This window comes from Chinchilla lanigera, unplaced genomic scaffold, assembly GCF_000276665.1.
Source record: "Chinchilla lanigera isolate Chin_1 unplaced genomic scaffold, ChiLan1.0 scaffold00126, whole genome shotgun sequence".
Taxonomy (NCBI): domain Eukaryota; kingdom Metazoa; phylum Chordata; class Mammalia; order Rodentia; family Chinchillidae; genus Chinchilla; species Chinchilla lanigera.
The window spans coordinates 3,057,606-3,085,333 of NW_004955527.1; the positions used below are offsets into that span (position 1 = coordinate 3,057,606).

Sequence of the window (27,728 nt, forward strand, 5' to 3'; positions counted from 1 at the left end):
CCGCTGAGCTAAATCCCCAGCCCCAAGAACAGGTCTTTGATGGAAGGAATGCAACAAAGAAGAGTGTGGATGTGGGAAGGGAACAGGAAACATCAAGTAGCTTTTCAAACCCACGCTGCGCTGCTGCAGTGACAAGGCTGTGTGAGACAGCAAGTGCGCACGGCTGCCCTGGCATGGATGACACATCATTCTATTCCAAAGCTCTCAGGTCACCTACTACTGTCCCGCCTGCAGGCCCAGTAACCTCTGCAAAGGCAGCCAGAGCCTGGGGACACCAGCCCATCTGCAGGGCCTGTAAGAACACTGGTCCCCATCCCCTCTTCCCCCACAGGGCTCAGGTCACTGTCTGCAACCTAGGATACGTGAAAGCAGGAATGTCTGTGCCTTGGAACTCTCCTCAGGCCCAGATGGCCACATTAAAAACAAAGCAAAACAAAACAAAATGAAACGAGTCACTATTCAACCAATTGGCACCAAGTACGTCAAAGTTTCAAGGCACATCCTTAGGTTCTGCACAGGGCATGGATGTCTCTGAACCGCAGATGGAGAACAGGGCCACACAGAGAGGTTTTCAGCCAATGTTTGGTTCCTCCCACCAGGTTGGTCTGGGTGGGTGACTCACTCTGAGGCAGGCATAAGGTCCTTAATCCTGCTACAGAGGGGAAAAGGTCTCTGCCGACCTTCTGTTGCTATACTGGAGAACCACCGGCTGGGACTTTGTACAGAACAGAGGTTTGTTCTCAGCCTGGTCTCCTATCCCTTCCCCATGAGGCCCCTAAGGCCACCATGGGCCTCATGTTCCCTTCATCACCCCTCAAAGGTGCCACCTCCCAACACCCTAACATGAATCTGGAGATGAAGTTTGACAACACATTTAAACCACAGCGTCAGGCACTGCTTCTTCTCCTCCATGCCCCGTGTGTCTGTGCTGTGCGGCCAAAGTGGGTCACTCCTCTGTGTTTTCTAGGGGGACCTGACACACTCACAGCCTCAGGGTGGTTGTGGAGATAAACCGTTAAAAGTTCCACAGGGTGCAGCCTGAAAGAAGTGCTCAAAAATGCCAGATTGCCACTACCACCATCAGGGTCATCTCCGGGATGTGTGAGGCAAATTATCCTCCTAAGGAGATCATGATGCTATTTGCCTTTTTAAAAGATCCCTGTGTATTATTTCATTGTTGGTGCAAAAGCCATGGTGGGTAAAATGCTGACGTTTCAGCAGAATTCATGGAGGCATTAGAAGCCACTGGATTTTGTTTTCGTTTTTTTGCATTATGCCTTCACCACTTTATAAAACCCACAATTTTGCTTCAGAGTCTTAAATAGGATTGGAAGTGTGGCTCAGTGGTAGAGCTTGTGCTTAGCATATACAAGACACGGGGTTCAATCCTTAGCACTGAAGAATAAAAAGGAAGCGATTAATGAAGCAGTAAAAATGATTAACTTTATTAAAGCTTGACCCAGCCATCTCCAGGAGAGACATCTGCATATCTGTCTGAGTTGCAAGCTAAACTAGCCACTGCTTGTAGAAGCCCATCTGCGCCTGAAAGAATGGCTTGCCCAGCAATCTGGAGTCTGGAAGCTGATGAAGTACACTAACAAATGAGCTATGAGGACCTCTTACCTGTAGGAAAACAACAACACTATCTATTGCCAATGACAAAACTTGGTCATTCAAGCAAAAAAATCTGACTTTTGGCAAACTTAATCTGCCACCATGACTTTTAAAGCTTCTCTGTATTTTTCTGGTGAGACTGGAGGCGATATTAACACACGGACTTTTTTACACCGCATGATCAAACATGTTGATCAATGTGTGATATTTAAAGAATCATGCGGGGAAACTCTCCACCCAATATGCAAATAGAGTCAATGGACTTTAATGTAGCAGAGTGCACAGACTTCACTGGCTAAGGATTTGGATTCTACAGTACAATAAGCTTTCAAGAAAATGCCACACCATGAGTTTGAGCACGGTACCAAGAGAAAATATCCACAATTACATAATAAGGCAATTAATACACTCCTCTGTTTTCCAACTGTATATCTGTGATGCCCAATTTTTAACTAAAACAACAAACCACGACAGACTGAGGGAGCGGAGAGGAGGCGGCAGGCTGCTCTGAACCAGGCATCAAGCAGTTTTGCAAAAAAAAAAAAAAATTCTTTTAAAAGCTTCTCCTTTACTCAAATCCTTTTGTCTGAGAAAAGATACTTTTCATTAAAAAGTTTTTTATTCATGCTGGCATAGAATGGGCTTATCATTATTTCAAAAATAAATTACTGAAGATTTCAGTTTTAATTTCTAGAATGGTCAGGAACGCTAGACTTAACCTGTGGAAACTCAAACTCTCTGGGGTCTTCCATTTCAGAAGCATTTAAAGCAGTTCTCGGACCAAAAAGTTTGAGAAACGCTGCCTTAAGGAAACGAATAGGTTTACCTTCACCGTTGTGTTATGTAAGGGCAAGTAAGAAAGAATCAGAAAAATAATGCAAACGACTCAAATGTCCAATAACAGGGAAATGGCCACATAAATTTTGGCACCTTCATTTGATAGGACATTATGTAGTCATTAAAATTATGTTTGCGAAGGATATTTATTGCTGTGGGAAAATGCTTAACACGTTCAACACGCTGTTAGGAGATTAACAAATGAAAGAAGCAAATTTTCATTACTGTGATTTCTGGGATGCCCTGACTCACAGGCAAACTGTGAAAGTGAGGAGGCCTGGGGCAATCAATCCACAGATGCCCGCCATCTACAGAGGCGCAGGTGCTGCAACCCCAGCCGCGTGCAGGGCGGGGCCACGCAGGGATCAGGGCTATGTTTGCACATAGGAGGCATCGTACTTTCCTAACCATAATCAGTCAGGGCTTCTGCTGCTAAGCTCGGGAGCCAAACTCTTCAAGCAAATAGGCTCAAGCTGCCATCCAAGGGAACAAAGGAAGCTTCTAAGCCCTGCCCCTTTCTGCTCAGCTCCATGGTCTTCATCGCTTTGACGCTGGCACCATGGACTGCATTTCAGGTGTCTGCTTGAGTTCCTAATCCTCTCACATGCTGGAAAACGCAGGTCTCATCCAAACCGCACGACCAGGGTGGGCAGGTGGAGGGGGACCTGCAGGAGTGGAAACCTTTGCCTTTTCCTACTACAGGGACGCTGGCTGTTTTTATTTATTTATTTATTTATTTATTTTGGTTTTTCTCCGGTACCGGGAACTGAACTCACGACCTTGCGCTTGCCAGGCAGGCTCTTTTGCCGCTGAGCTAAATCCCCAGCCCTGGACGCTGGCTGTTAACAAGTGTCGCCCAACATCTGCTGCCTCCTCCGCCTGTGCGTTTATCCTCCTTCTCCTCGTTATGGCATTTAAATCCCTCCTTGTGCTCCAGCCTCCCCCTGCCCACATCTGTCTGCAATTTACACCCCACGTGCTGAGGCTGGCGAGGAAGCGCCTCATTTATGACTGTGGAGAATTCCAGGCAGATGCTTGGGGTGGCTGGAAGTGCCCACTTCAATGCCCTTCAGGGACACAGCTGCTTTGAGCGAGAATGACCTCAGGAGGTGTCATAGCTCTGGGCCACCCCTAATGGGAATCAGGCAACCGACACCTCCAAGCGGCGGGGAGGTCTGCTGAGCCCTCACTCATCTGATCATCACTAAGTACTGGGCATGGGGCCAAGCACTTCATATCTCATTTAATCTTCATAGACTAGGAAGCTGCTACTATTATTGGCTCCAATGATAAGAAACACAGCTATTATTATCCTTAGCAAAGGAACTATGTGTGGTTCCGGAAGGCTGAGTAATTTATCAAAGGTCACACAGCTAGAAAATGGTAGAGCTGGGATTTGACCCCGGGCGGGACTCTGGAGCCTGCCATTTCCATGACTGAACTACATGGCCTTGGTCTCCTGCATCCAGGCCAATCTCATTCCCAGTGACACCTGGAGCTAAGATGCGCTGTGCTGATACAGTAGGAAAAGTCTCTGCCGCTAATTAGCTCTGTGACCTTAACCAAGTTACTTAGCTTTCCTGATCCTTATTTGGGCACCTCAGCCAGTGACCAGGGGTTAAGAGCTCCTAGCAGGATTGGAGCGAACGATAATGTATTTAGTGCAAGCAGCAAGCTGGCCCCAGGTTCTTGCTGTCCGTACTGTCATTCCTACAAAGGAGCCACCTATGGGCCGATCGGTAGATGGGGCATCACCTGGTCCAAAGGTGGAAAGAAATCCCCTGCTAGGAGCCCCCTTATCTACAGATTCGCATTCTGTGCTTTCACCTGTACGTGGTCAACCAGAGGCTGAAAATATCATACACGAATCTCTAGAAATAAATAGTTTGTAAGTTTTAAATAACTTTTAGTACAGCACATTATTGTAATTGCTCTGCTTTATTAGTAGTTATTACTGTGACGCTCTTACTGTGCCTAATTTATAAGTTAAACGTTGCCATAGGTACGTATGCATAGGAGAACACACAGGGTACGGAGTTCGGCACTGTCTGTGGTTTCCGGAATGCGCAGAATGCCTTGAGCATATCCCAAACACACAAGAGGGTCCACTGTACGTGCCAGTGCCTCGAAGGCTGAAGGGGAAGGAGCACACACTAGGCCAGGCTACCCACTTCACATACATGGCCTTGTTATCTTACTTCTTCCCGGAAGCCACCATTCCTGTCCCATCACTCCAGTCTGGAAAGTGAAATCTGTAGATGCTGGGAGGATGTCGGAGGAGCTGAGGAGTGACAGGAGACTGGGCCAGGACCCTCCTCCTCCCCGGTCCAGAAGACCCGGAATTCTGATCCCAGCCAGGCCCAGGGAAGGGAGGTCAGCCCCTGGACTAGGTTCTGGGAAAGGAGGCTGCGATAGTGTTTGGCTGCTTCCTGCACCAGTCCCAATCCACAGGAGACCACAGATGTCGGTTGCACACCCTGGGCTGGCAGCGCCTCCATGGGAAAGTCCCAGGACTGCGCTCCACCCTGGGAGGGGAACAGAGGTTCAAAGTCTTTGAGACTGACATTGAAGGGCAGTTTCCAGGGATCCGCCTGCATGCAGGACGGCTGCATAGACAGAAAGCACGCATTCTTGTGAAATGACCTTCCAAACATCCAGCGTCAGCTGGGCCACCTCGGCCCACACCTACCTCGGGGACCCACCGGAAGCAAACGCCCAACAGCAGAGGAGGGTCCACCTGCCTTTGGGACCCACATGTACTGCTGAGAAAAATCCTCATCAAACACGCTGAAGACTTGGGCTCACCCTGAATGACGATGTGCCCGACATCCTGGGGTGCTGCGTGGGGCGCTGCACTGCCAGCCTCATGGCCAGCTACACAGATCCCCTTTGCTGTGACAGAACTAACTCAGTGCCAGCTATGCCTCACCCCACATTTGAGACACAGCCCCCCTTGAGACATGACCCGCCAGCTAGAAACAGGCTTCCCAGGCCCCCTGCAGCAAGGTAGGGGCATGGTCAAGCTCCCGCCAAGCACAATCTCAGGACCTGAACTGGGGCTCCTTCTAGAGCCTCTCACAGACCAGGAAGGGCACAGACCCCGACCACTCTGAAACGTGCTCTGCGGGATGGGTAAAGGAGAGTCCGAACCTTTCAGCCAATGTTTTGAGGTCCCTTAGTAAAAGCATGATGTCAACCAAATAAACCAGCTTTGGAAGCAGAAAGGAAATTTCAGCGTAGTCATTGTATTGTTTTTTTTTTTGTTTTTGTTTTTCTCTGGTACCGGGAACCGAACTCACGACCTTGCGCTTGCCAGACAGGCGCTTTTGCCGCTGAGCTAAATCCCCAGCCCCTCAGCGTAGTCATTGTAAATGGTAAGTGGAAAATACGATGCCAAGTTTCACTGCTTTGTTTTTTCTTTCTTTTCACTTTTTTTTTCTTTCCACTGTGCCACGTGGAGAGGTACCCAGAGTGCAGGGAGACAGGGGCCAGCAAAGACGCCCACCTGCCATCCACAACCCGGAAGGAAGCGCTCATGTGCTGTCACAAGGACAACATGCGGCGGTCCAGATCTGCCTCCGACCCGAGAAACGCAGGATCCCGCCCAGAGAAGGGCCAGGCTTGGTGGGTGCCCAGGCGGGAGCAGTGCCACTCATCACTCACCCTGCAAGGCCTCTTTGGCTCTGGCCAGCTCCTGCTCCTTCTGCACCAGCTGCACCCTGAGCTCTGTGGCTGAGAGGACCTCGGAGGCCTTGCCGCCCTGCGACTCCTCCAGGTCCTTGGCCAGCATCTCCTTCATCTGCCGGAGAAGGTGCACTTCCTCCTGGAGCCGGGACACCTCTTCGCGCAGAAGCACTACGGGAGAAGGGCACACGGTTAGAAGACGCTGCTCGCTAGCTTGTCTTGGGGACAGCTCGAAGGAGCTCTGGTTGTCCCTCTTTGCAGGAACAAGCTCCCCATCCCCACTACAGGCTCACCCCGTCTGTAGAGCACATCTGCTGACACCCTCAGCCCACCACACGCCCAAGGATGCCACCACCACCGTCACTGCCCTGAGTGTCCACCTGATGACCACAGGCTTAGGAACTAGCGGTGTCAAACCAGAGAAGCAGTATGCTGGCTTACGCTCTAAAGCACTGTTTCATTTGCTGCCTGAATCCTGGGTCAGGTACGGTCACAGCCTGTTTTCAGACCAGGATGTTGAGGCTCGGGGAGATTACGCAATGGCAGGAGGTCATAAAGGCAGGAGAAAGCCTGGCATACTCCAGCGCTGTCAGTCCACACCCAGGCAACAGTGCGGCAAGACATTCTGGTCAGGAGCACACGCCCAAGGGGCTTCCTGGCTTGCTGCTCTGCCGGACATGGGCATGGCAGCACGGCAGAGGGGTTCATGGTGATTAATCCAGCCCAGGGATAAGCCCAAGGAGAGCATAGTATCAGCCCAAGGAGAGCACGGTGACCTCAGGCCTTGGGGAACACCCCAGATGGGTCCCTGTTTACTGGGGACACCAACAGACCCTGCACAGCTTGGGGACTATCCAAGTCTCTCAGCCAATCTGCAAAATGGAAGGTCTGCTTTGGGGCCTCCCGGCCAGCTCTGACAGGTACCTACACTCCAGACCCAGGGCAGGTGTCCAGAAGGCAGAAGGAGCATCCCAGCTGCCTTGAAGCCCCCAGTGAGCAGAAGCATGCACATGTCAACAAAATGCACGGTTGGGCTGCGTGTGCTTGGAGCACTAGGCTGCCCTGGAGAGGGAACAGCATAAGCAAAGGCCAGGAGGCTGGAAAACCAGAGGGCCCCAAGCCACCAATAACTGGGGATACAGTGAAGGGGAGCAAAAGGGCAGCTGGAGAGGTCACCCCTTGGTGCTCCCGCTCTGGCTTGCCATCTCTAGCAGGACTCAAGACTCTGGAATTTTCTCCCCTACATCCATAACCTTCCAGCTATCCATTCTGCTAGGATGTGAAGCTGTTCCCACGAACTGTCACCAAGAGCCTATTTCACAACAAGGCATGAGTGACTGCTGATGTGTGTCCCTGTATACAAATTACCATGCAGGCAGAACACAGGTATGATGGTTTTGTTTGCGTTTGCTTAATTTTGTTTAGGGGATTGACATCTAGGCTTCCCCAAACCACCCTGAGGAAGTGAGCATGGTCATTTACTATTGTCTATTTAGAAGGTGGCGATCTAGGCATGGTCAGGGCCTTCTCGTGACCCCGCGTGTGTGTCCTGTGTCTTTCCTCCAGGTTGCGGTTGTCATACGTGCTGCACGGGTGCTGCCCACTTAGGTTACCACATTTAGCAAAACAAAACAACGAAGTCCCAGATGCACAGTGAAACGTGAACTTCGATAAACAAGATCATTTTTATCAGGCGTATGTTCCCACGGGTGCAAGGAAATATTTCGATTGGAAACGCACGTTTATCTGAAATTCAAATTTAACTGGGCGTTCCGCTTTTCATTCCAGCAACCCCACTCCCATCCCACGGGGTTGCCGGCGCAGGGCCACCGGGCGCCTCACGCGCGGTTTTGCTGGAGCACCTCGCATGAGGAGAACAGCTGAGGGCCAGACTGAGATGGGGCCAAGGCCCGGGGCCCTTCCAGGCATTTGTTCTCCCCAGCAGGTGTCTCTGAGCCGAGGCCCCACCCCTCCCGACAGGCTTGGAACAATCGCGTGGGAGCTGGGACAGCGGGACACAGGTGTGGCACCTGCAGCAGCCCAGCCTTAGGAGACCAGGCTGGAAAAACAACTCCGCAGAAAGCAGAGTAAGAGGCTTACAGCTGACGCAGTGCACCTGGCCCAGGTGGGCGTGGACGCTGGGTGTTGCAGGGGACCAAGACCGCAGGCACAGCGAGCCGGCGGCCTTGGGGGGCAACGGTGGCCACGGTGGTCACGTCCCCTCCCCGGCCTCACTTGTGAAACAGGGGAGGTGGGAATAAGCAAGGCAGGTGTAGAGACTGGGGGTGGGGCTCAGTGGAGAGCGCTTGCCTAGCCTGCACCAGTTCCCCTAAATCCGAAAAGACAAAGGGTAAAGGATGAAAATGTGCCGCGCACGCTGTGTGCTGTATGGTAGCCAGCAACATCCACAGCTCGCCTTCCCCTCCGTACAGACCGCCTTCCTCCAAAACACGAAACTGGAGTGGGAAGACCCTGATTTCTGTCTCACAGAGCCACTCCCTTGCTATGTGACGGTGGACAAGTCACTGACCCTCTCTGGGCCTTTGTATTATTATCAGTGTCCTTGCGGGAACCTAAATGAATGCTACTGATTTGTGTGTTTCTCCTCTCAGAGGGAATAGGCGGCCTGGGCTCTGGTCTGCAGCTACACCCTGCACCATGGTGGCCACTTGGACAGGGAGTGGCCGTGTACGGGTCATCAGTGTGAAGCACAAGGAACAAGCCCAGTGCACACACAGGGCTCCGGCCAAGGCTCGAGACAGCGCAGCGCACTCTGCAGCCACTTTGCCCGCCGTCCTCCTGGGGGACAGGGTCTGCACAGCCCAGGATGAAGAAAGGAGAAAGGGTATCTATTACGCACGGGTGCAACATGGGCTCCGAGGGCAGGAGCGCTGCGCAGGAAGGAGCTGCTGTCTCCGGAGAAACCGCTCTGGCCCATGCCCAAGGAGAGAAAAGCCAGGAGTGACTGTGTACCTTTCCGCCGATGCCGGGCAACCACAGCATGCTGGGACCCGGAGCGGGGGCAGGAAGAGGCAGAGAAGCAGGTCCCTAAAAGCCCCAGACTCAGCAGAGTTCTCTGCCTGCTGCGGAGGCCACGCTCACAGCCACCAATGGTGCTGCCCCAGGGCAACCCGTCCAGCAGACAGGCCAGGGGTGGGGCCCCCAGGAGCCTCTTCCCCAAAGGCAAGAGGGTACAGGGTGCCCGCTCAGAGGACTGTGGCACTTGGTGGCAACAGGGGGATACAGCCTGCCCTTCTGTAGCTCATCTTCTTTAGTCTGCCAAGAGCGAAGTCCTGCTTTTAAAAGCATGATTTCCCGGCCTGCCTTGCAGTTAAGGTTACCCATGTGACCTAGTTCAGCCCAGTGAGGTCTAGAAAAACGTCCCGGGGGAAGACTGCTCTGTAAGAAAAAATGGCTTTGCCCTGTCATCCCCTTTTATCTTGAAAAGTGGACTTACTGGCTGGAGCAGCAAGCAGTCACCTAATAACACGGAAGCAATCTGCGAGACCTCTAAGGTGTTCAGTGAGTTATAGGAATGTAAGTCCAGCCCCCCCAAGCCACGGTCTCAATAGCAATAACAGTATAATTATTATATATTATAGTAACAATTATGCCTTTGCTAATACTTCCTGAGTTCACACTATGACCCCCACGGTCTTTTTACACATCTTCACTAGATTGATTCTCAAAATAATCCTAAGAAGTTGGTCCTATAATTATCACCCCAACTTTCCACATGAGGAGTTTGTAGCACAGGGGTTAAATGACTGCACCACGGTCACACAATGCAAAGCAGAGCCAGAGCTGGCCACAGTGGTTTACACCTATAATCCCAGCTACTCAGGAGGCTGAGGCAGGAGGATCACAAGTTCCAGGCCAGTCTGGGCAACTTACTGAGATCCTATCTCCAAATAAAAAGGACTGGGGATATAGCTCAGTGGCAGAGCGCTTGCCTGGCATGTGGAAGGCCTGGGTTCAATCTCTAGTACTGTTAAAAAAAAAAGAAGAGCAGGGGCAGAGTTTGAAATCTGGGTGGTCCAGCCCCCTTGAGCGGGGTCTCTACTCCCACACGGCACAGCCCCAAGCCGCCTCATAATGGGCTGCAGTCTGAGGAGGGCACTATCAGCTGACTTCCTGGTGCAAACAACCCTAGTGTTGACTGCATGGTCACGGTGCTGCACACGGCCATCTCCGCTTGCAGGACAGAGCCACGGTAGGAGGCGATATGAGGGTTTCTTGAGGCAGCGGAGTCCGAGTCCCAGCCAGGCCTGGCCTGGTGGGTGACACGGGCAGGAGAAGCCCCAAACCCGTGCTGCACAGTGCGGGCAGGGCCGTGGTCTCAGCCCTCCCCTGGGTGTGGGGTCCCCGAAGCTCTCAGGGGCTGCACTTTGCCCTACAAGGCCCAGTTCACAGCTCAGCGCAGACCCTGGGGCAAGACAGTGACAGGGGGAGCAGACGGGTCTGGAGTGGGCCAGGAGAGCACAGGCCTGGTTCCCCCACTTGCCAGCTGTCTGACTTGTGCACCTGCAACCTCTGGCCTCTTAGCTGGAAAGGGAGCCAAGACGGTCTCTCGCATCAGTGGTAAACGTTAAACAAAGCAGTCATCTAAATGAAAATAATCATGAGGGTTCCAAATGGGGTCATGGGTAGCTCACCAGGATCATTATGATGATGAAGGGCAGCCTCGGCCATCCTCCAAGGGCTGGCTGTGGCCTCAGTGACCAGGGGTTGGCCTTGGCCTCCGTAATCCAACGTGGTCGTGACCTCAATCACCATAGGTCCCCGAGTCCTGGGCGCCCCCACCCCAGAGCTGCGGTAGAGAAGGCAGGGCGTGAAGGCTGAGTCACCAAGTCTGGTGGGGAGGAGCGAGCAGGGGGCCGAGTAGAGGTTGGGCAGAGGCGAGGTCCTCGAGTCTGGGCTGAGCGTGACTGTCCCCAGCTGCCTATTGTGGGTGGACACCTTGATAAACAGCCAAGACACAGCTGCCAGAACTCCCTGATCCCAGACCACAGACTTCAGACCTATGCCTTTACTCTGTGTAAATTATACCTCAAGGAAAACAAAACCTAAACAGAGCGGTGAAATATTTCACATTTTCCATTAAAACCTCATTTTTACGGCCTTCTTCCACGAGAACACATCCAGGGCCAGGCCCAACCTGCCCGCCTTCGCCGTCCGCTCTTGGAAGGCACTTTGGTCTGAGCCCTGCTGACCTTGACCTTGGCGGCTCAGGGGACGGACCTCTGGCCTCTGACGGTGTGTGTGGAGGGCTGTACCTTCAGGAGATGCCTGGGCGGTCACCCGAGCTAGCCACACGCTGTGGAAATAAATCAAATGCCCAGGATCTGTCCCACATGCAACACAGCCAAAAGAGGTCACTCCTGGATGCCCCAACCCACCACTGTCCCCTTCTACTATCTCAGAGACCACGGCTGCTGCCCTTTCTGAGTACCTGGTTGCCACGCACTGGGGACAGGCTTCGTCTTGCTGAGTCCCACACTGACCCCATCCAGGGCTGTCGGATCCCCCCAGGGACTCAGGACACTAGGGAGGTGCAGGTCAAGCCTGTGGGCGGGGCTGAAGCTGCCCACCCTGACTGGCCCCCACCCAGCTGGCCGTGTTACTATCGGGCTTGAGCCAATGCCGCCCAAGTGGTGGTGTTTGTACACCAGGTGATTCTGGTTCTAAAGACACTGAGAAATACATGGCTGCCCTTCGAGGGGCAAAGTCTCAAGAACTCTTATGGGACAGGAGTCCCAGGCTCCTTAGGCTGAACTGCACCAAGACCAATGTGTCAATGCATTCAGAGATGCCTGAACACAGAGCAGGAGGGGATCCTGAGAAGAGAATCAGAGAAGGGCACTGGGAGCCCCCACCACCCACCACCCAGGGCTGGGCTGGGGCTCTCTGCCAATGCACTAGGGCACCCTGTTCTCCTGCCTTCTCCAGGGGCAGCGAGGGGCAGGAAGCAGGAGCAGCTCGGCTATACCCAAATAAATGGAACACTGCAGCTGCCCCAGGAAGCTGAACGAGCCTCCTCCTGAACTCACAGCTGACCTGTGTAGGGGGACAGACAGCTGGGGACTGGAGTCTGAGAAAAGCCAGCCCCAAGGCCTACTGCGCACCCTCGGCCTGCAGGATGGGTAGGCCCAGCCTTGGTCTCAATTCCCTCTGCCAGCCCTTCCCCGCCCCTCTGGCCTGGTTCCTGTGTGAGGAGCTGTCCCTGTCACCCAGGCTGGCTCTCCTGTGCCCTCAGGCTCCTGCCTGTAAAGACAGGCCTGAGAGGCTGGAAACAGGTCCCAGCAGCAGGCAGGTGAGGACTGGGGCTATGGGTTGCAGATTTCTGTGTCCTCTGAGTCTTTGTCACATGATCCTGACACTCACAGCCTTGGGGCTGACAGAAAGCAATACACAATCCCCACACAGGAGAGGACTCTCAAAAAACACTCCCTTGCTCCTGAATAGTGACCCTCCCAAGGCTGCCCCACACCACAGGTCGGGTGGCCTGGGCACTGCAGGGACCCCAGTAGTGCTGCCTTTTTTTCTCTCACATTTCACATCTTTGTTTGTCCTCTGGGCTTTGCTTAATCCTTTTCCTTGCATAGGCTGTTGGGTGCAGCTGCTGGGCCTGTGACAAGACTTTTGGCCAGACCCTCTCGGGGCCCTCCTGCCAGGCTAAGCTTCCCCACCCAGCTGCCCAGGGGTCCAAGTTGCCATGGGGGAGCTGTGTCCAGCCTGGTCTCTGTCCTGGAAAGGGGACCCTCAGAGGCCCAGAGGCAGAGATCTGCCCTCATCCCCCAGAAGTGGAATCTTAAGCTTCCCTCAAGCAGTCCTGGACCCCAGGATGGATGCCACAGAATGTGGGGACCTGGGGAGAGCTGAGCATCACCTCCATGGCTGGGGCTGCATCAATCTTTGGCAGGTGATTTTAGCACCGGGAGGCACATGAACTTCCAAACACATCATATGGCTAGGGCTGGAGAAGCAGACACTTGCTTGCCACCAGGGCTGCTGAGTCCACCTGACCTTGCGCTGGGTATCAGATGCATCTGTCCAGCTGACATCTATGCTCTCTTCTTTTTGACATGGCATTTCCATTTTCCTTGGGAGACCTCCCCCAGCATCAGCATTTATTTCAGGAATGGAAATGTGACTCTGCCTGACCAATCACAGCACTGAATCACTATGGCCATTGTGATTGGTTCAAGAGAAAGCACATGACTTAAGCCAGTCCAATCAGAGCTGATCTCTTCACTGGGAGCCTCAAACTGAGAGTATGGGGCATGGAGCTATGGGAAGCCATCTTGCCACCATGACAGCAGGCGGCACCAACCTTTGCGTGTACTTCAACTCCAGCTTCTCTCTGGTCAGAGTGACCAGTCCACCTCTCCCCACACCCAGCCTGAATCCTGAGTGGCACCAATCCCTTGGGTTCTGCTTTGAAGCTGTGTCCAGACTATTTCTGTCCAAACTGGCCTCTTTCCTCTTTTCTCACTTGTAAGGTTTTTGAGCCCCACAGTTGCTGGGGACCACATGAATGTTCTAGCAAATCTGGCTGCTCATTATGTGCCTGGCACTGAGCCTCGGCCACTGTTATCTCTCATCAACTGCATGGAGAACTGCTAATGTTTTGTCCTCCTACAGAGACGGAGGCTGGGACAGTGGGCTGGCCATTTGAGGTCAGAGAGATGGTCCCGGGGCAGAGCTGAATTCCAGCTCAGAAGTCAGTCTGATTCCAAAGCTCATGTGCGTAAGTAAACCAGGACCAGGCTTCCAGCCCTTGATACTAGGTGGTGCATCTTTCCTCCAACGAAATGCCAGGACAAAGAATTTGAATATAAGGTGAAAAGTGGGGCTTTCTTTGAACTTCTGATGATACGTTGGTTGGGCGCTCCAGCCTTGGCTCTGGCAATGACCTCCCCTTCCCAAAGGCAGGCTCGGAAGGGAGGTGTCCACAGGGGGACAGCAGCCACCGGTGGCATGGCCGAGTTCCTTCCTCATCCTACCACGTACGACCTTCAGCCTTCCTCTCTCTTCTCCACCCCCCAGGAGGAAAAAGAAAATGACCAAACACACAAAAAATCTTAAGAAGGTCAAACATGGGCTATGCCCACAAGTGGTGACACAGCCCTTCTATGCACTGAGCGCAAAGCTCATCGCAAATAGGGAAGAGAGGGGAACGAGGCCTCACAGCTTGCTTGATTTCACAGCCTGAGTCTGTTTCCTTCTCCGCCAGTACCTGAACCCACAAAACGCCTGGAAGCCACCTGCCCCACCTGCTGGAGAGCGGGTCTGCCCGTGGCAGCTCTGCGTAAAGGAGCAACCTTCCCAAAACAACAGGGGAAAGAGCCGGCATTTCTATTCCCACGCATGGACAGCCAAACTGGGTGGCTGGGGTGGTGATGGGGGGGTTCTGTGTCCAAACCCTAGAAACGTGCTTAGATTGAGCCTGTCTTAGCCATCGGCTGGGTTAAGACCTCAGCAAGCTGAGGCAGCTGAAGGCCCACAGATACCACCATCAGGCAGGGAAGTGGGTGGCCAGGGCCAGCAGATGCTGTCCTAGACGCTGCCATCACACTGGGGCTCAAGTCTGAAGTTGCGCATCTGCAGACCCATACAGCAAGCGGATTAGGGCTTTCAGAGGCATTTACACCAAGTCCAGACTGGTCTAAACAGACGGCAGTGTGGAGGGCTCACTGTCTCAAAGGTAACAGGGAACCAGAGATTCCTGCCATCATGTGACCTCCGTGTTCCTCCATGTCGTCTCTGGCTCAGCAGGTAGAAGCTGAGGTTCTGAAGCCAGTCTCCTGGTTCAAATCCTGGCCCCGTCCTTCAGCGGCTGTGTGACGCCAGTAGGAGAACGGGGATAACAGTGTCGGCCTCCTAGGGCGCTGTGACGTCGCATGAGTAATAGCTCCAGAAAGGGGTGTGGCTGGGCGGCGGTGCTCTGCTCCGTGGACAGCAGCCAGCTGTGGCCGCCACCTAAGCCCGCCCGAGCCCATGCACAGCGTGGGAAGGGAGGGCACGTCTCGAGCTTCAGCTGCCTGAGTGCTCCCAGACTGCAGCAGACACTCGCCCCTCGGCGGCAGCGCCCAAGTGTTGTAGGGCACCCACAAATCCATATAACTCACTCCTCATTATCCGCCAGCCCGGCCGAGCAGCTGCTCCAGGAAGAAATAAAATATGCTCTGCATACTTTAAATGCTTCGCTTATGAAAACTGGCAGGGCCGCCTTTCTAAATTGTTTAGCAATAAAGTCACTAACGAGCTCCGTTGGAGCTCCTCACCGTGGGCCAGGCGGGGTGGGAGGGCAGCAGAGGGGCCGCCTGCCGCCGCCGGGCTTCCAGAAGGCGCCATCTGGGATGTTTCAGAGGGCCCCCGGGATCACATCCTGGTGTCCTGATGTGATGTGAAATTGGATCCTCCCTCTGGAAGCCAAACCCCAAGGCAGTTGGGGCAGCAGGGAGGGCCCTTCCGGCCTGGGCCTTTTTCCCACACTCTGGGGAACCCCGTATTGCAGCCAATCGAATACATTGAATAATTACCTTGGGCTGAGAAAAAGCAGGCCTGGTAAGAGGGGCTGGCTCCAGGGCTCTGGGACTTTAACAGCTTAGAGAAGGATGGGCTCAGCATCCCATAACCCCTCACTTGCCCAGCAATCTTAGGGGTGGGGTCATCACTGCTAAGCAAGGAGGAAACTGAGGCACACACCTAGAGAGCCCTGGGCTGTGCTTACCCGGCTGGCTCGTAGCCTGTTCCCCACGATACTTCCTCCCAGGATGCTATTCTGCAGTGTGCCATCCCAGCCCCAATCCTAACAGATACAACCGACCCGTGAGCAAGGCAGGCAAGAGACCCAAGATGGTGCTTCCTGCACAAGGGGCTCTGCCACCGATCACACCGCTGAGCTCAATGCAGTGCTTTCAACTTCTATTTCAAAGTGCTGTCACTTCTGTTATGTTTACCATCCCAGCCCAGTGATGGGTTTTATTGTCCTCTTTAAAGGGCAGTCAACCCAAGGCCTGAGGAGCAGCTCAGTGACTCAGCCAGGTGACGCAGGATGCCTGGGGTAGAGCAGGGACGAGCCCAAGCCCTGCCTGGCACCTCTCGCGGCCCACCCACCCCATCACACAGACCTGTGGGCAGTCTGACCCCCCCAGAGCCCTGTTCTGTTTGAAGGGCTGGGGAGACCCCAATTCCAGAGTGGTCTGGGCACCACCTGTGGCCTCGGCATTCCTGGCTTCTGAGAGCTTTAAAGTGGGAAACCAACCACGCCCCCACCTACGGCAACACAAAGCCACAACCTCCAGGAGGAAAAACTGAACGAAGTCGAGCAGAAAACACCCCTACTTCACTGGGGCAGCGTGGGCCATGAAGCAGCCGTATAATCAAGACACAGAAAAACGTGGGGGTTTGGGGCAGTGGGGTAAGGAGTTAGCCCCGAGGAGACTGTCACCCCAACGAAGAGCTGTGTGTTACAGCTGGTTCCAGGCACATCCTGGAAACACGGCATGGTCAGTAGTGAGAAACGGAGTCCCTGCCTCTCACCCCAAGTGACCTTAAGCAAATCACCTTCCCTCTTGGGGAGGCAGTTGCCTCAACTGTAAATGGAGGTGGGGCAAGAGCACCTTCCTTACAGGGTTGTCACAAGGTTTGAATGAATGGAATACTATCAGCAGGGCGTGGCAGCGCACACCTATAATCTTAGCACTCAGGAGGCTGAGACAGGAGGATCACTGCAAGTTCCAGGCCTGCTTAGGCTACACAGTGAGTTTGAGTCCAGCCTAAACTACACAGTGAGACCCTGTAACAAACAAACAAACAAACAAACAAACAGGAAAAGTGAGTGAACACTGGGGCACGTGGAGAGTACTATATACAGATACACAGCTTGGTTATTTTCCCTGCTATTCCTCCCTTGAAAGCCACCGTCTTCTGGCTCTAGGCACTGTCCCCAGATCCCCAAGGGACTCAGGAATCTTCTGTCCCAAGCCTATAGGTACAACATTCCGAGTGGGGCTCCCAGCAGCTAGGGCTGACCGACGGGGGTGGGAGGCAGCCCACGGGATCCCAAGGCCAGGCACAGGAATTCCCCATGCTCTCTCTACCTGCCCCCTGCTCCTTCCAGTTTACAGACTGAGAACGGCTGGAATGTGACTCATTCCTGCTCAGAGGGCTGCTGGACCCCCACCCCCACCCCAACATCGCCCCTGCCTGTCTGGCTCCCCCGCAACCCAAAGGTCAGATGCTGCTTCCAGGCTGTGGCTGCCTCCTGGGAGAGTGGAGGAGAAAAGTATTCGAAAAATGTAAATGGGAAGAACCCGTGGCGCTACCCCTTCCCTTGCACACAGCTTGCGCCCAGCTCAGCAGAACAGGAGACCTGGCCCAGCGCTCCGGGCCCAAGAGCAAGAGGCGTGACAGACAGGCAGCGCTGCGGGATTCCCCCTGCCAACCCAGACCAGCGAGGCTCTTGTCCCGAACCGCATCCTTCAGGGCCTCCTGGAGTCAGAGCAGCACGAGTCAGGTACTCTGTGACCCCAAAAGTGACAGCAACCAAGGCACAAGCCCAGAGGCAAAAGATCAGGCCAAAGCCCCTGGCCCAGGGCATCTTCCTGACCAGGTGCATTTCCAGGGAAGCCCACACCCACAGGGGAAAGTGACGCTGGACCGAGCACAGTAGAAGTTCTAACTTGGGCTGCTGCAGCATCCAGCTGGAATAAAGGGGAGTTTGGCCGTGAAGGCAGAAGAAACTCGATGTGGATGGTGGATGGCAGACAAAGACTTTGTCTCTGAATGTCTTATTCTCAGGCTTACAGGGGACTTCTATATCATGTGTATATCCAGGACATCTGACAGCCTGTGTATTCCCAGGACATCTAACAGCCTTCGGCCAGGGACCTCTCTCCTGACACCCATGAAATCCTATGGTCACTGGAGGCTGGGCATGTATTTCCTGGTTGCACAGAACTGATGAGGTGTAGGATGTCAAACAAAGCAAAGCAAGATACACACACCTTCCAGTGCCGATGGACGCTTGAAAACAGCGGCAGATCAGGAACTGAAGTATTCTAGAAAGGGGCAGGTGTTCACACTATCTGATCTGAGACCAGAAAATGCCCTGTATGGTGTGGGTGTGTTGCCGTGTCTCCCTAGAACTTCAGGCTGATCACCACCCCGGCTGGTGAGGTCACGATCTCCAACGCTGGTCAGCCCACTGCAGCAGACCATACAAAGAAACCCACACAAGCCGTGTTTTTCTCCACCCTACCGCCTGGGAAGAAGAAGCCCAAAACCCAGGAGGAAGCCAGGCACTTCTCAGGGCGAGCAGGCAACACGGATTTCAGCCAAGACCAAAGGCAGAGTCTTCAGCTAAGATCCGGACGGCCCTTGTGAAAATTAACTCAGGAAACCCTCCCCATTACTAATCTCTGTAGAAGCTATAAATCTCCTTCTAAATTAGTATTTTCTCTGCAAGCACACCTGCAAAAAGTGGTTGTTGCCGAAGTAGGGGATAAGAAACCAGACCCTCCGATCCACACTGGCCAGGCTTAGCAGGCGAGCGCCTGATTCAAGCCCAACACTCCCAGGCAGGGAAATTCGATCTTGTTTTCTACTTGGGGGGCGGTGAATGCACTGTTTTCTCTTCACCCTCCCCTTCCTCTTTCTGTCATCTCTTGGCTGCAGGCGAATGTTCACTGGACACTCTCTGTAAGCGGCCAGTACTGTTTAACTGATCGTGTTCCCCCAAGGAGCATGAGGGCTGAGTGTCTTGGGGTTTCTTCTGACCTAGGAGCTGTCAGCAGGGAGTGATGGGCAGATGGCAATAGAAAAGGGGAGCATAGCATCTCATCCTACAGCCCTGGCCCGCCCACCCTGAGGGTACCCCACAATCCTGCCCATCTGTCTCTCCCCAGCCTGCTTCCAGGGCGGGCTACCTGACTTCTGGCCCCTGCTGAGTCCTCTTAAACAAACATCAGGAGAGCCTGGAACACTCCTTCCTTGGATGTGCAAAACAAGACTGGTTCTAAGTAGGGGGCCAGAGATCCAAGGCTGGTCACACTGGGTGGGTTAAAGAAGGACTCCTGTCTTCCACCCATCCAACACCAACCACTTGGCCTGGCAGAAAGGAAAGAAGCTTTAAGAACAGGAAGCTGGCCTGGAGTGGCAGTGCATGCCTATAATCCTAGTGGTCAGGAGGCTGAGGCAGGAGGACTGCTGCTAGTTTGAGGCCAGTTTGGGGTACATAGGGAGTTCAAGGCTAGCCTGGAGTACCTAGTGAAAAACTACCTCAAAAAACAAAAATTAAATTTGAAGAATGAAAGCTGGTCTAGGATGGCATCTTGGTCTATGTGTAGAGTGACTATCTTTTGATAGCAGAGGAATTACTATGTCCAGAACGGGTTTAGTACATAAAATCCTCAATGGTGGTATACAGACCAAAGGGCGTATGCCACTGTCGATGGATTTTTGGCTTCATATAAACAGTGAACATTTCAATCACTTGCCTGGAGAGCAAGTGAGTTTTCTATCCTTAAAAGCACCCAAGTTCAAGGGCTGGGGATTTAGTTCAGTGGCACAGCGCCTGCCTGGCAAGCATGAGGTCATGAGTTCGATTCCAGGTACCAGAAAAAACAAAAACAAACAAACAAAAGCACCCAAGTTCAGAAGGAAGAACTGTACTACACATCACAAGTTTTCCTTGTCCCAGAATTCCCATGCTATCTACTCTCCCACGGTTCCCAGAAGAAAACAGCTCTATACGCCGAGCACTGTCTTCCTTGAAGGAAGAGCAAGTCAGCACCTTCCAGAGATGCCATGCTCCTGCAGAAGGAAGGCAGATCTGACTCCTGATGGATCCAGAGGTGGCCACTCAGCCATGAGGATGGACGTGGGTGACAAAGACACAAAGCTGCAGGCTGGTCACTGAACCCAGGAAACCCAGGCAGGAAAGACAGAAGGTGCTGAGGACTCGGCTTTCACACTGCATAGTTGGGGTGGGGGCATTTTGTTCAAAATGCAGATCCTCTGGCCTATTTCCAGACCATTTTGATCGCCCAGGTTTGGTGTAGGGTCCAAGAAACGAAATTTACAAACAACAAAAAGCTGCCCGTGATTCAGATCCAGGTGGGATCCAGGGACCACGCATGGTGGCCTTTGGGGACCACGACAACAAAATGAACATTTCAGGCTTTCCGAGCTGGGACAGGACACAGGAATACTGGCTGTTATCATGTCCTGACTCAAGGCCACCTTCAACACAGTGGCCACCAGCTACATGTGGCCTTTTACTGTAGAATTTAAGATTCAGCTCGCTCTTAAATCGTGCTAGTGACATTGTAAGTCCATGGCTCCCAATCCGGACAATGCAGACACAGAACAACTGCACCCCGCAGAGTTCTACTGGATGTGCTGCCCTGGCGAGATCACATGGTGTCAGCCTCTGTTTCCCTTCCTGTAAAAAGAGGATCCTCCTAGGTTGCCCCCTGTGGTTCAAAGAGAAGAAAAACTCTACCTGGGCAGACATTTCTACTATACACCTAAAGAACCATGGTCCCTCTGGGGGAAGAGGGCAGCTCAACAGAGGGTGCTCACCACAATTTTTTTTTTGTCTTTTTGAGACAGGGCTTTGCTATGCAGTTCAGGCTGGCCTTGAGCTTACTTTATAACCCAGGCTGACCTCGAACTTAAAAACGATCCTCCTGCCTCAGCCTCCTGAGTGCTGGGATTACAGGCGTGTGCCACCACACCTGGCCTATCACCATAATTTTAAGAAATGCAAAGGTACTAGGGAGGAGTCCCGCTCAGCAGTACAGCATATGATCAGCATGTATGAGGCCCGGGACTAAAAACAAGAACAGAACCAAAAAGAGAAGTTAAAAAATACGAACAGAGCTAAGCATAGCAGTGTGCACCTGTAATCCCAGCACCGTGGGAGGCTGAGGCAGGAGGATAGCAACGTGGAGCCCAACCTGGGCAGCTTAGTGACTGAGGGAGATTCTATGTCAAAATAAAAATGAAAAAGAGGGTGGGGATGCAGCTCAGTGCAAAGGCACTATTCAATCCCAGCACCACAAAAAGGGAAGAAAAAACAGCAAAAAGGTGCAGGATCCCAGACATCACCTTGGAACTACTGAATGGATCACACCCTGGAATGTGCATTTGAGGCCACGGATCCCAAGGCTCAGAGAGCAGAACCGGGCCAGGGGCAGGGTCTCCCTACTCCCTGCCCCCAAGCCCTCTGGCTTTGGACCCCAGGGGGATAAAGGTCAGAGGGACAGCCCACGGCTCTCCACACGGTGGACGCGGGTGACAGACGCCAAGGGAGGCACTGATACTAACTGAACAAGAGGCCCATGCAGGACTTCAGGGCCAAAGGCAAAAGGGGCCCGGGGGGGCGGGGCAGAAGGGGGCGGGGCGTGCTGGAAGAACAGGCTCCACCGGTGACTCTGGACACACTGAGCTGAGATGAATCACAGGACAACAGTTTGGCCTCCTCTGTCTCTGCAGCACTCAGCGCTGCTACTGGCTCCACAGTGTGCTTGGGGTGGGGAGGGTATGGAGCCCGTCCCAGCACCCTGCCGTCACGGCAGGGCAGTCTGGGGGCTCACAAGACTGAGACATGCATGCACCCCTTTCTACTAGGTGCCTAGAACCTGTGCGTGGGCAGGGATTGCAGTACAAAGAAAGGCATGAGCTCCAGCCAGGATGTCCACCTACCTTCCTGTCCACTCAGACACCTGCAGGAGTGACAGGGAGCTGCTGATAATTACCCCGGGATGCAGGGGGGACCAGAGCACATGGCGTCTAAAATTAACCTGATCCTATAAAGGAAAGGGTAGAGGTTCTCAAAGCCTGGAACGTGGAACCTCTACAGCAAACTCACTCGGGGCACCTGATAATGGTACAAATTCCTGGGGGAGGGAACCTGAGAATCTGCATATTGGCAAGTACCCCACACTACTCTGATCCCCAAAGCCAAGATACTCCTGAATGGGGTTGAGGGGGTTCGGAAATCTCCCAGCGCTGCCAAGACACAGCCTGAGCAACTGAGCAAGAATCCCTGTCTCAAAATAAAAAAATAAAAAAGGCTGAGGATGTAGTTCAGTGGTAGAGTGGCCCTGAGTTCCATCCCCAGTACTGCCCCTGCCCCCAAAGCCCCCAAAACCAAAAGTCTGCAACAGCCCTTACAGCTACCTGTGTTACCTCATTAAGCCTAAGTGGTCTGATCTACAAGCTAGGGAGAAGCCCAGCGTCCACAGGACAGGGGACCCGCAGGAATGCATGGGACAGAGTACTTCCTGCCTCCTGCCTGGCCCCCAGTAAATAATTCTTCATCACCAACAGGGCCTGCCTGAACTAAAATGTTCATTCTTCCCTGCCTGGGCACACAGGACTTCAAAGTCAGGGCTCCCTGGAGAGGCTGTGCGGGTGAGGGCGGGAACCAGGCACGCAGGCAACTGCAGCTGTTGTCTCACCTCCTCTCTGAGCCCCCAGGGAGAGCTTTCTGAAGCTTCTGCACAATTAAGAGGTAGGGAACACTCAATGCCTGAGATAAAGTTACAGCCCAAACTAGCTGGGAGCCTGCACCACCTTCCAAATCCCAGCACCAACAAAAGACCGGGCACCTGCAGTTGAACTAAATGCCAGGTGCCAGGCGGTGGGTGTTCCCCGATCCGGGTCCCCCCAAAACCCGGCACGTAGACCAAGGACTGCCACCATGCTGCACCCACCCGTTCCTCCTCCTCAGCCAGGGCTCAGTGGCACATCCCATCCCCCGGGTGAGGGCTGAGACCCCAGGTGGGCCTCACCTACCTGTCGCACTCGCCTGGCTGGGAATTTCTTCCAAATCTGGGGCAGCTGCAGCACCTGATGGGCTGTCGCCATGGGGCGAGAGCTGCGAGGAACGGCCGCAAGCGGCATCCTCTACCTGGGCTCTCCTGAAGGCATCCAAGCAGCAGACAAGGGAAACCCTGACATCCCCGCCTTCACGAAGGCAGCTGCAGGGCCCACAGACAGGGCGGCCCTTGGGAATCAGAGGTGATCCTGGGCTTTCCCCTCCCCGACAGACACTCATCTGGCCCGGGCGGCATCGGACACATTTACAGAGAGCAAATCCATTAAATAACTACACACACGTGCACACACACGCACACACCTTGCTACCCTCTCCGGAGTGTTTACAGCCCTTAGTGACTCACAGCAAACACAGGATTCCCGAGGCGATTGCTCTGGCCAGCTTTAATGATGTGTTGGGTGTGCTTATCTGCTGGGGCTAAAGCCTGTCCTGATTTGAAAAATCCACCTGATTTTTCATGTTCGTCAGCTTGCCTTGTTGCGGATGGGAGAGGTAGACTCCACGGTCATGGGTGCTGTTTGCCTTGAGCTACGCTCTCAGCTCTTGACACAATTAAAAGGAGAGAAAAACCCTTTTCTACAGAATGACTGGCAAGTCAACCAGCGAATGCAATTGGAATATTACGAAGAACATAAAGAGTGTGTGATGACCATTATGGAGATTTCCCTGTGACTCAGAAACCAAGTAAGCAGCTAGCAGTCCCTCAGAGCCACCTGTCCGATCAAATTTCAATATTTCAAACTTTGAAGATTAGCATCTGTATACTAGATGTTGCAGATGCATGTGAATCCCCTTCAAGTTCCTTGTGGATAAATCTGACATCCGCGTCCTTCCTTAGGGCCCCAAGGGTGCTCATCACACAGACTCCTACCTAATCGTCAACACCTCTCTCAGGTGGGCGTTATGTTACAGAAAGGTAAACTGAGCCTTATGTAACTTGGTTGGGGGAGCGCCCAGCTAGTGAAAAGCAGAACCGAGCAATTTCAACTGGTTTGTGTTTGATTCCAAAATGGTACCCAGTCCCCAGCGGGTGCGCCATCTGCCCTGGAAGAAGGATAAAGCTCCACCCGTCGCTCTGGGCAGGAACGTGAGGTGCAGGGTGGCCGGCCCAGATTATCAGGAGAGCCACCCCCCACCCCCACCCCTAGCCCTGCGCCTGGAGATGCTCAGGGCAAACCCATCAGCCCGTCCTGGTGGGTGGAGTTTTTCCTCCAGCACCCTTAACTCCCAGTGCAGAGATTTCAAAGTATCCCCACCCCAGCAGAAGTCCTTTCCAGAGAGGGAAACAAAAAGACATCCTGCTGAAATTGCTCACGCCCACAGATAAGCAAGTGCTGGCTTTGCTTAATACAAGGAATGTCAAGGAAAGGACAAACCTACTGCTCTTTTAAAGGATAAACATTTAAGGGGGCCCTGAAACTTAATGCGGTAGTCTGCTTCCTTAAGAGCTACACACTCGCCTTTCTCCACTGCCTTCCGGTCTACAGTCTGGGGTAAATTCTTGGCTGCCATATCCACAGGCTGTGTGACCTTGGGCAAGTTTCTCAACTTTTCTGAGCACAATTTTCCTTATCTGTATGTAGATGGTAGTAACAAGAACATGTCCCCTCTCAGTCGCTGGGAGGACTAGAGAAGAATCTGTTGAGTTAGTACCATGACAGGTTCTTGGGTGCTAGAAGCCAGGACACAAAAGCTACATTAGCTCCCTGGTGACAGGAAGGAAAACACTAATAAAAACAGCATAATAATAAATACCACAAAGGTAACCCAGGTCAGATGCTTCCGATAGGGACAGATAAAGCAAGCAGTCTACAAGGGTACTAATTTCTCATCACCTTTTAAAAAATGACTCGGTTCCTTAGTTGATGGGTGTTACCCTCTTGCCTTAGGGACTCAGCATTTAGCAGCCTCTCTGTCTCTCTCTGTCTCTCTCTGATGGTCCTATCTAAATACTGAGCAGGATCCCCTCCCACCATTCTCACCCCTCAAGGCTTTGTTCTGCAGAGCACTTACCATCCCCAGACCCATCCAGTGCACTTTCGCCTGGAACTCCAACTTTCCTCCCCCGAGAAGCTCCGTGGAAACAGCTACAGTTGTGTTGGAGCTGCGTCTCCCCGCGCTACAACGGTGCCTGGCCCAGAGCAGATGCCCATAAATGTGACCGAAGGAGCGGGCAATGACAGATCAAAGAGCTCAATGCATGGTCCCATGCAAGGTCAAAGAGCACCAGTGACCAAGAGGATCACTTTGCGGGGAGCAGCTCTGGAACAACGTGACCCTGGGTCAGTATTCCTGCTGCACCCACAGGGAAATGTGGTTGTAGAGTATCCCAAGGTCAAACAGAACTGGGGCAGCAGCGGGTATGGACTGGGTCCCTGGCCCACCCACCCTGGAGCCCAGGTCTGTCACCGCTCCAGGACCTGTCAAACACTCTGGGGCCTGTCACCCTGCTTCTCTCAGGACACTGACCTGAGCAAGCCATGTTAAGGTGTCCAGGCCTCCATTCTACCAGAGGTGAAGTGTCAGTTTCCATCCTGAACTCCTTAAAGTTCAGGGACAAAGTGTTGTGGTTTGAGGGAGTATCCCTCCTGCAGGCAAGCACGCACTCTAGCACCAGCTTCATCCCCAGCCCCTGAGGACCAAGCACTGAGGACACCCAGCACCGCTATGGAAGCGGCTTCTCCAACCATTGGTATCTACAAGGGGTTTTCCTCGGGGAAGGAAATGGGAACTACATGTTTATTTCAGCAACAATCGTAGCTTGCAGTTCTAAGCACAAGAGTTCCCACTTGCCGAACATGTGCGAGGCCCTGGGTTCCATCCTCAGCAACGCAAAACAAGCAGAGACACAAAAGGATAAAGGGTGGGCAGAGACAACTCCAAACTTTCTTGTTGCGCCACTGGTTTGACCCTATCCACCTGTAAACCGGGAAAGGATATCTCCAGAGTGTGTCACCTACAGGGACGCCCAGGAGGGCCGGCTGGTGGAAAACAACCTCCTCTACACCTAAGCGACAGGCAGGCGTTTCTCAGCTACACCATGTCATTAGGGTATTGTAATCGTGAGCACACAAATGAAGCCTATCTAGACACAAAGTAAACAGCGCTATCTCCACCCAGCCATCTCCCGCACATGTTTATAGTAACAAGGTCCACTGACACAACACAGCCTGGATCCCTGGAGCGTTTTACAAACAGGCCAAAAGTCATCCTGACATAGCTCAGGAGGGTGGAGATGGAGCAGACAGCACCACAATCTAATGAGAAACTGAGTCCACGGGTGATCCAGCGAGTGCTCCGGGTGGGAAGGGGCCAAGGGCTTCACATACAACACCTTTCGGATGCTGAAATCCTCAGCTGCTCCTACTACCATTTTCACTCTACAGAAGGTTAAACTGAGTCTCAGAGACATGAATTGACTTGCCTGAACTCTCCCATCTACTTACCTTTTGCAGTGCTGTTTTACACCCACCTGCCTTGGCGTTTATTTATTCTGTGCAACTGGGCAGCAGGTGGGACACTGAAACACCTGCCTGAGAGAGAGGAATGCTTTGCCGGGATACCTGGAGGCTGAGGTGGCACTCCATCTCCAGAGACTCAGGGGGCCTTGCTGATGGCTCTTTGTCACAGGAAGAAATTATTAGACAAATAAGCCCTGGGTTCCCCTGCTGGATACCTGGGAGTGGTATTGTAGGCTGAAGTTTTGTACTGCAACAGATAAAATCAGAAATTCCAGCACGGAGACTTAAGACTGAGAACGCGGGCCGGTCCTCCAACCTCAGGGCTTTTCTGTCCCCAGTCACAGGGATATAACAACCTCACTCCCACAGCGGTGATACGCTTTTCAGGAGACTGCACCCTTGTCATCCCAGCTCCCCGGGAAGCTGAGGCAGGCGGATCAGGACAAGTTCAACCTGGGCAATTTAAGTAAGATCCATCTCCAAATAAACAAACAAACACTTTTTTACAAAACAGATTTTCAGGAGACTGCATAACAATTACTAGAACGTAGTAGGTTTACAATACATAATAAATAATCACGTGCCCCCCCTTTTTCCTGGAAAAAGTACCTAGAATTTCAAACTGATGATGACAGACCCTTCTCAGAAAAGCCCTCAGGGTTCCATTTAGTTAGTTCCTATCCAGTCAAGCGGATCTAAGGGTTCCCGTCCCCCCATCCAGCCAATGACCTAACTTGGGAGGGGGAGGCAGCTGAGACCGGAACGGGATGGAATGGGCGCACCCCTGGGAACACTTTAACCTAAAACAGTTTCCTACTTGCGCCGGACTTGCTAGCGATACGCAACCGGATCACTGCGCACTTTCTGTATTACTCCGGGTTCAAGTGGACGAGAAACAGAAACGCAGCAATCTCTGCTCCTTGCAAATGCGATCCCTCGGGAGGCGGCACGGAGGGGCGCTCTCCTGGGTGAAGGTGTGGCCACAGAAGCCGCCCCAACTTTGCGCGGGGCCAGCCCCTTTCCCGCGGCAGTGCTAGGTCCAGTCGGAGTCGCGTCTCCAGATGCCACCGATGGCGACTCGGACAGGCGTGGCCTTGATCTTTCCCTGCGGGGAGCTCGCGCCGAACAACCCCCATCCCCGGGGCCCTGAGACCCTAGTCCACCGCGAAGAACTAACTCCGAGTCCCGCGCGACTCCCCCTGCCCCCGTCCGCCGCCGGGGCTGCGCGCTCCCAGAACTTCCGACCCCGGCCCGCAGCGCCCCCGCGCGCCCAGCCC

At 53.3% G+C, this 27,728-nt stretch overlaps 1 protein-coding gene across 3 annotated transcripts in view; it reads right to left on the reverse strand.

Moving 5' to 3' along the window:
* Positions 1 to 27,728, reverse strand: part of Kazn (kazrin, periplakin interacting protein) — a 1,006,619-nt gene that overhangs the window by 93,893 nt on the left and 884,998 nt on the right. Inside the window, exons 1-2 of one of the 3 annotated variants that reach the window (XM_013507404.1) lie at positions 27,269 to 27,607; positions 6,115 to 6,306 (exon numbers count right to left, since the gene is read on the reverse strand). In XM_013507404.1, coding sequence (XP_013362858.1) covers positions 6,115 to 6,306; position 27,269 — 193 coding nt within the window. In that variant the 5' untranslated portion in view covers positions 27,270 to 27,607. Of the gene's footprint in view, positions 1 to 6,114; positions 6,307 to 25,003; positions 25,062 to 27,268; positions 27,608 to 27,728 lie in introns of those variants that run through there. The other 2 variants (XM_005409887.2, XM_005409886.2) reach the window with 2 other exon arrangements.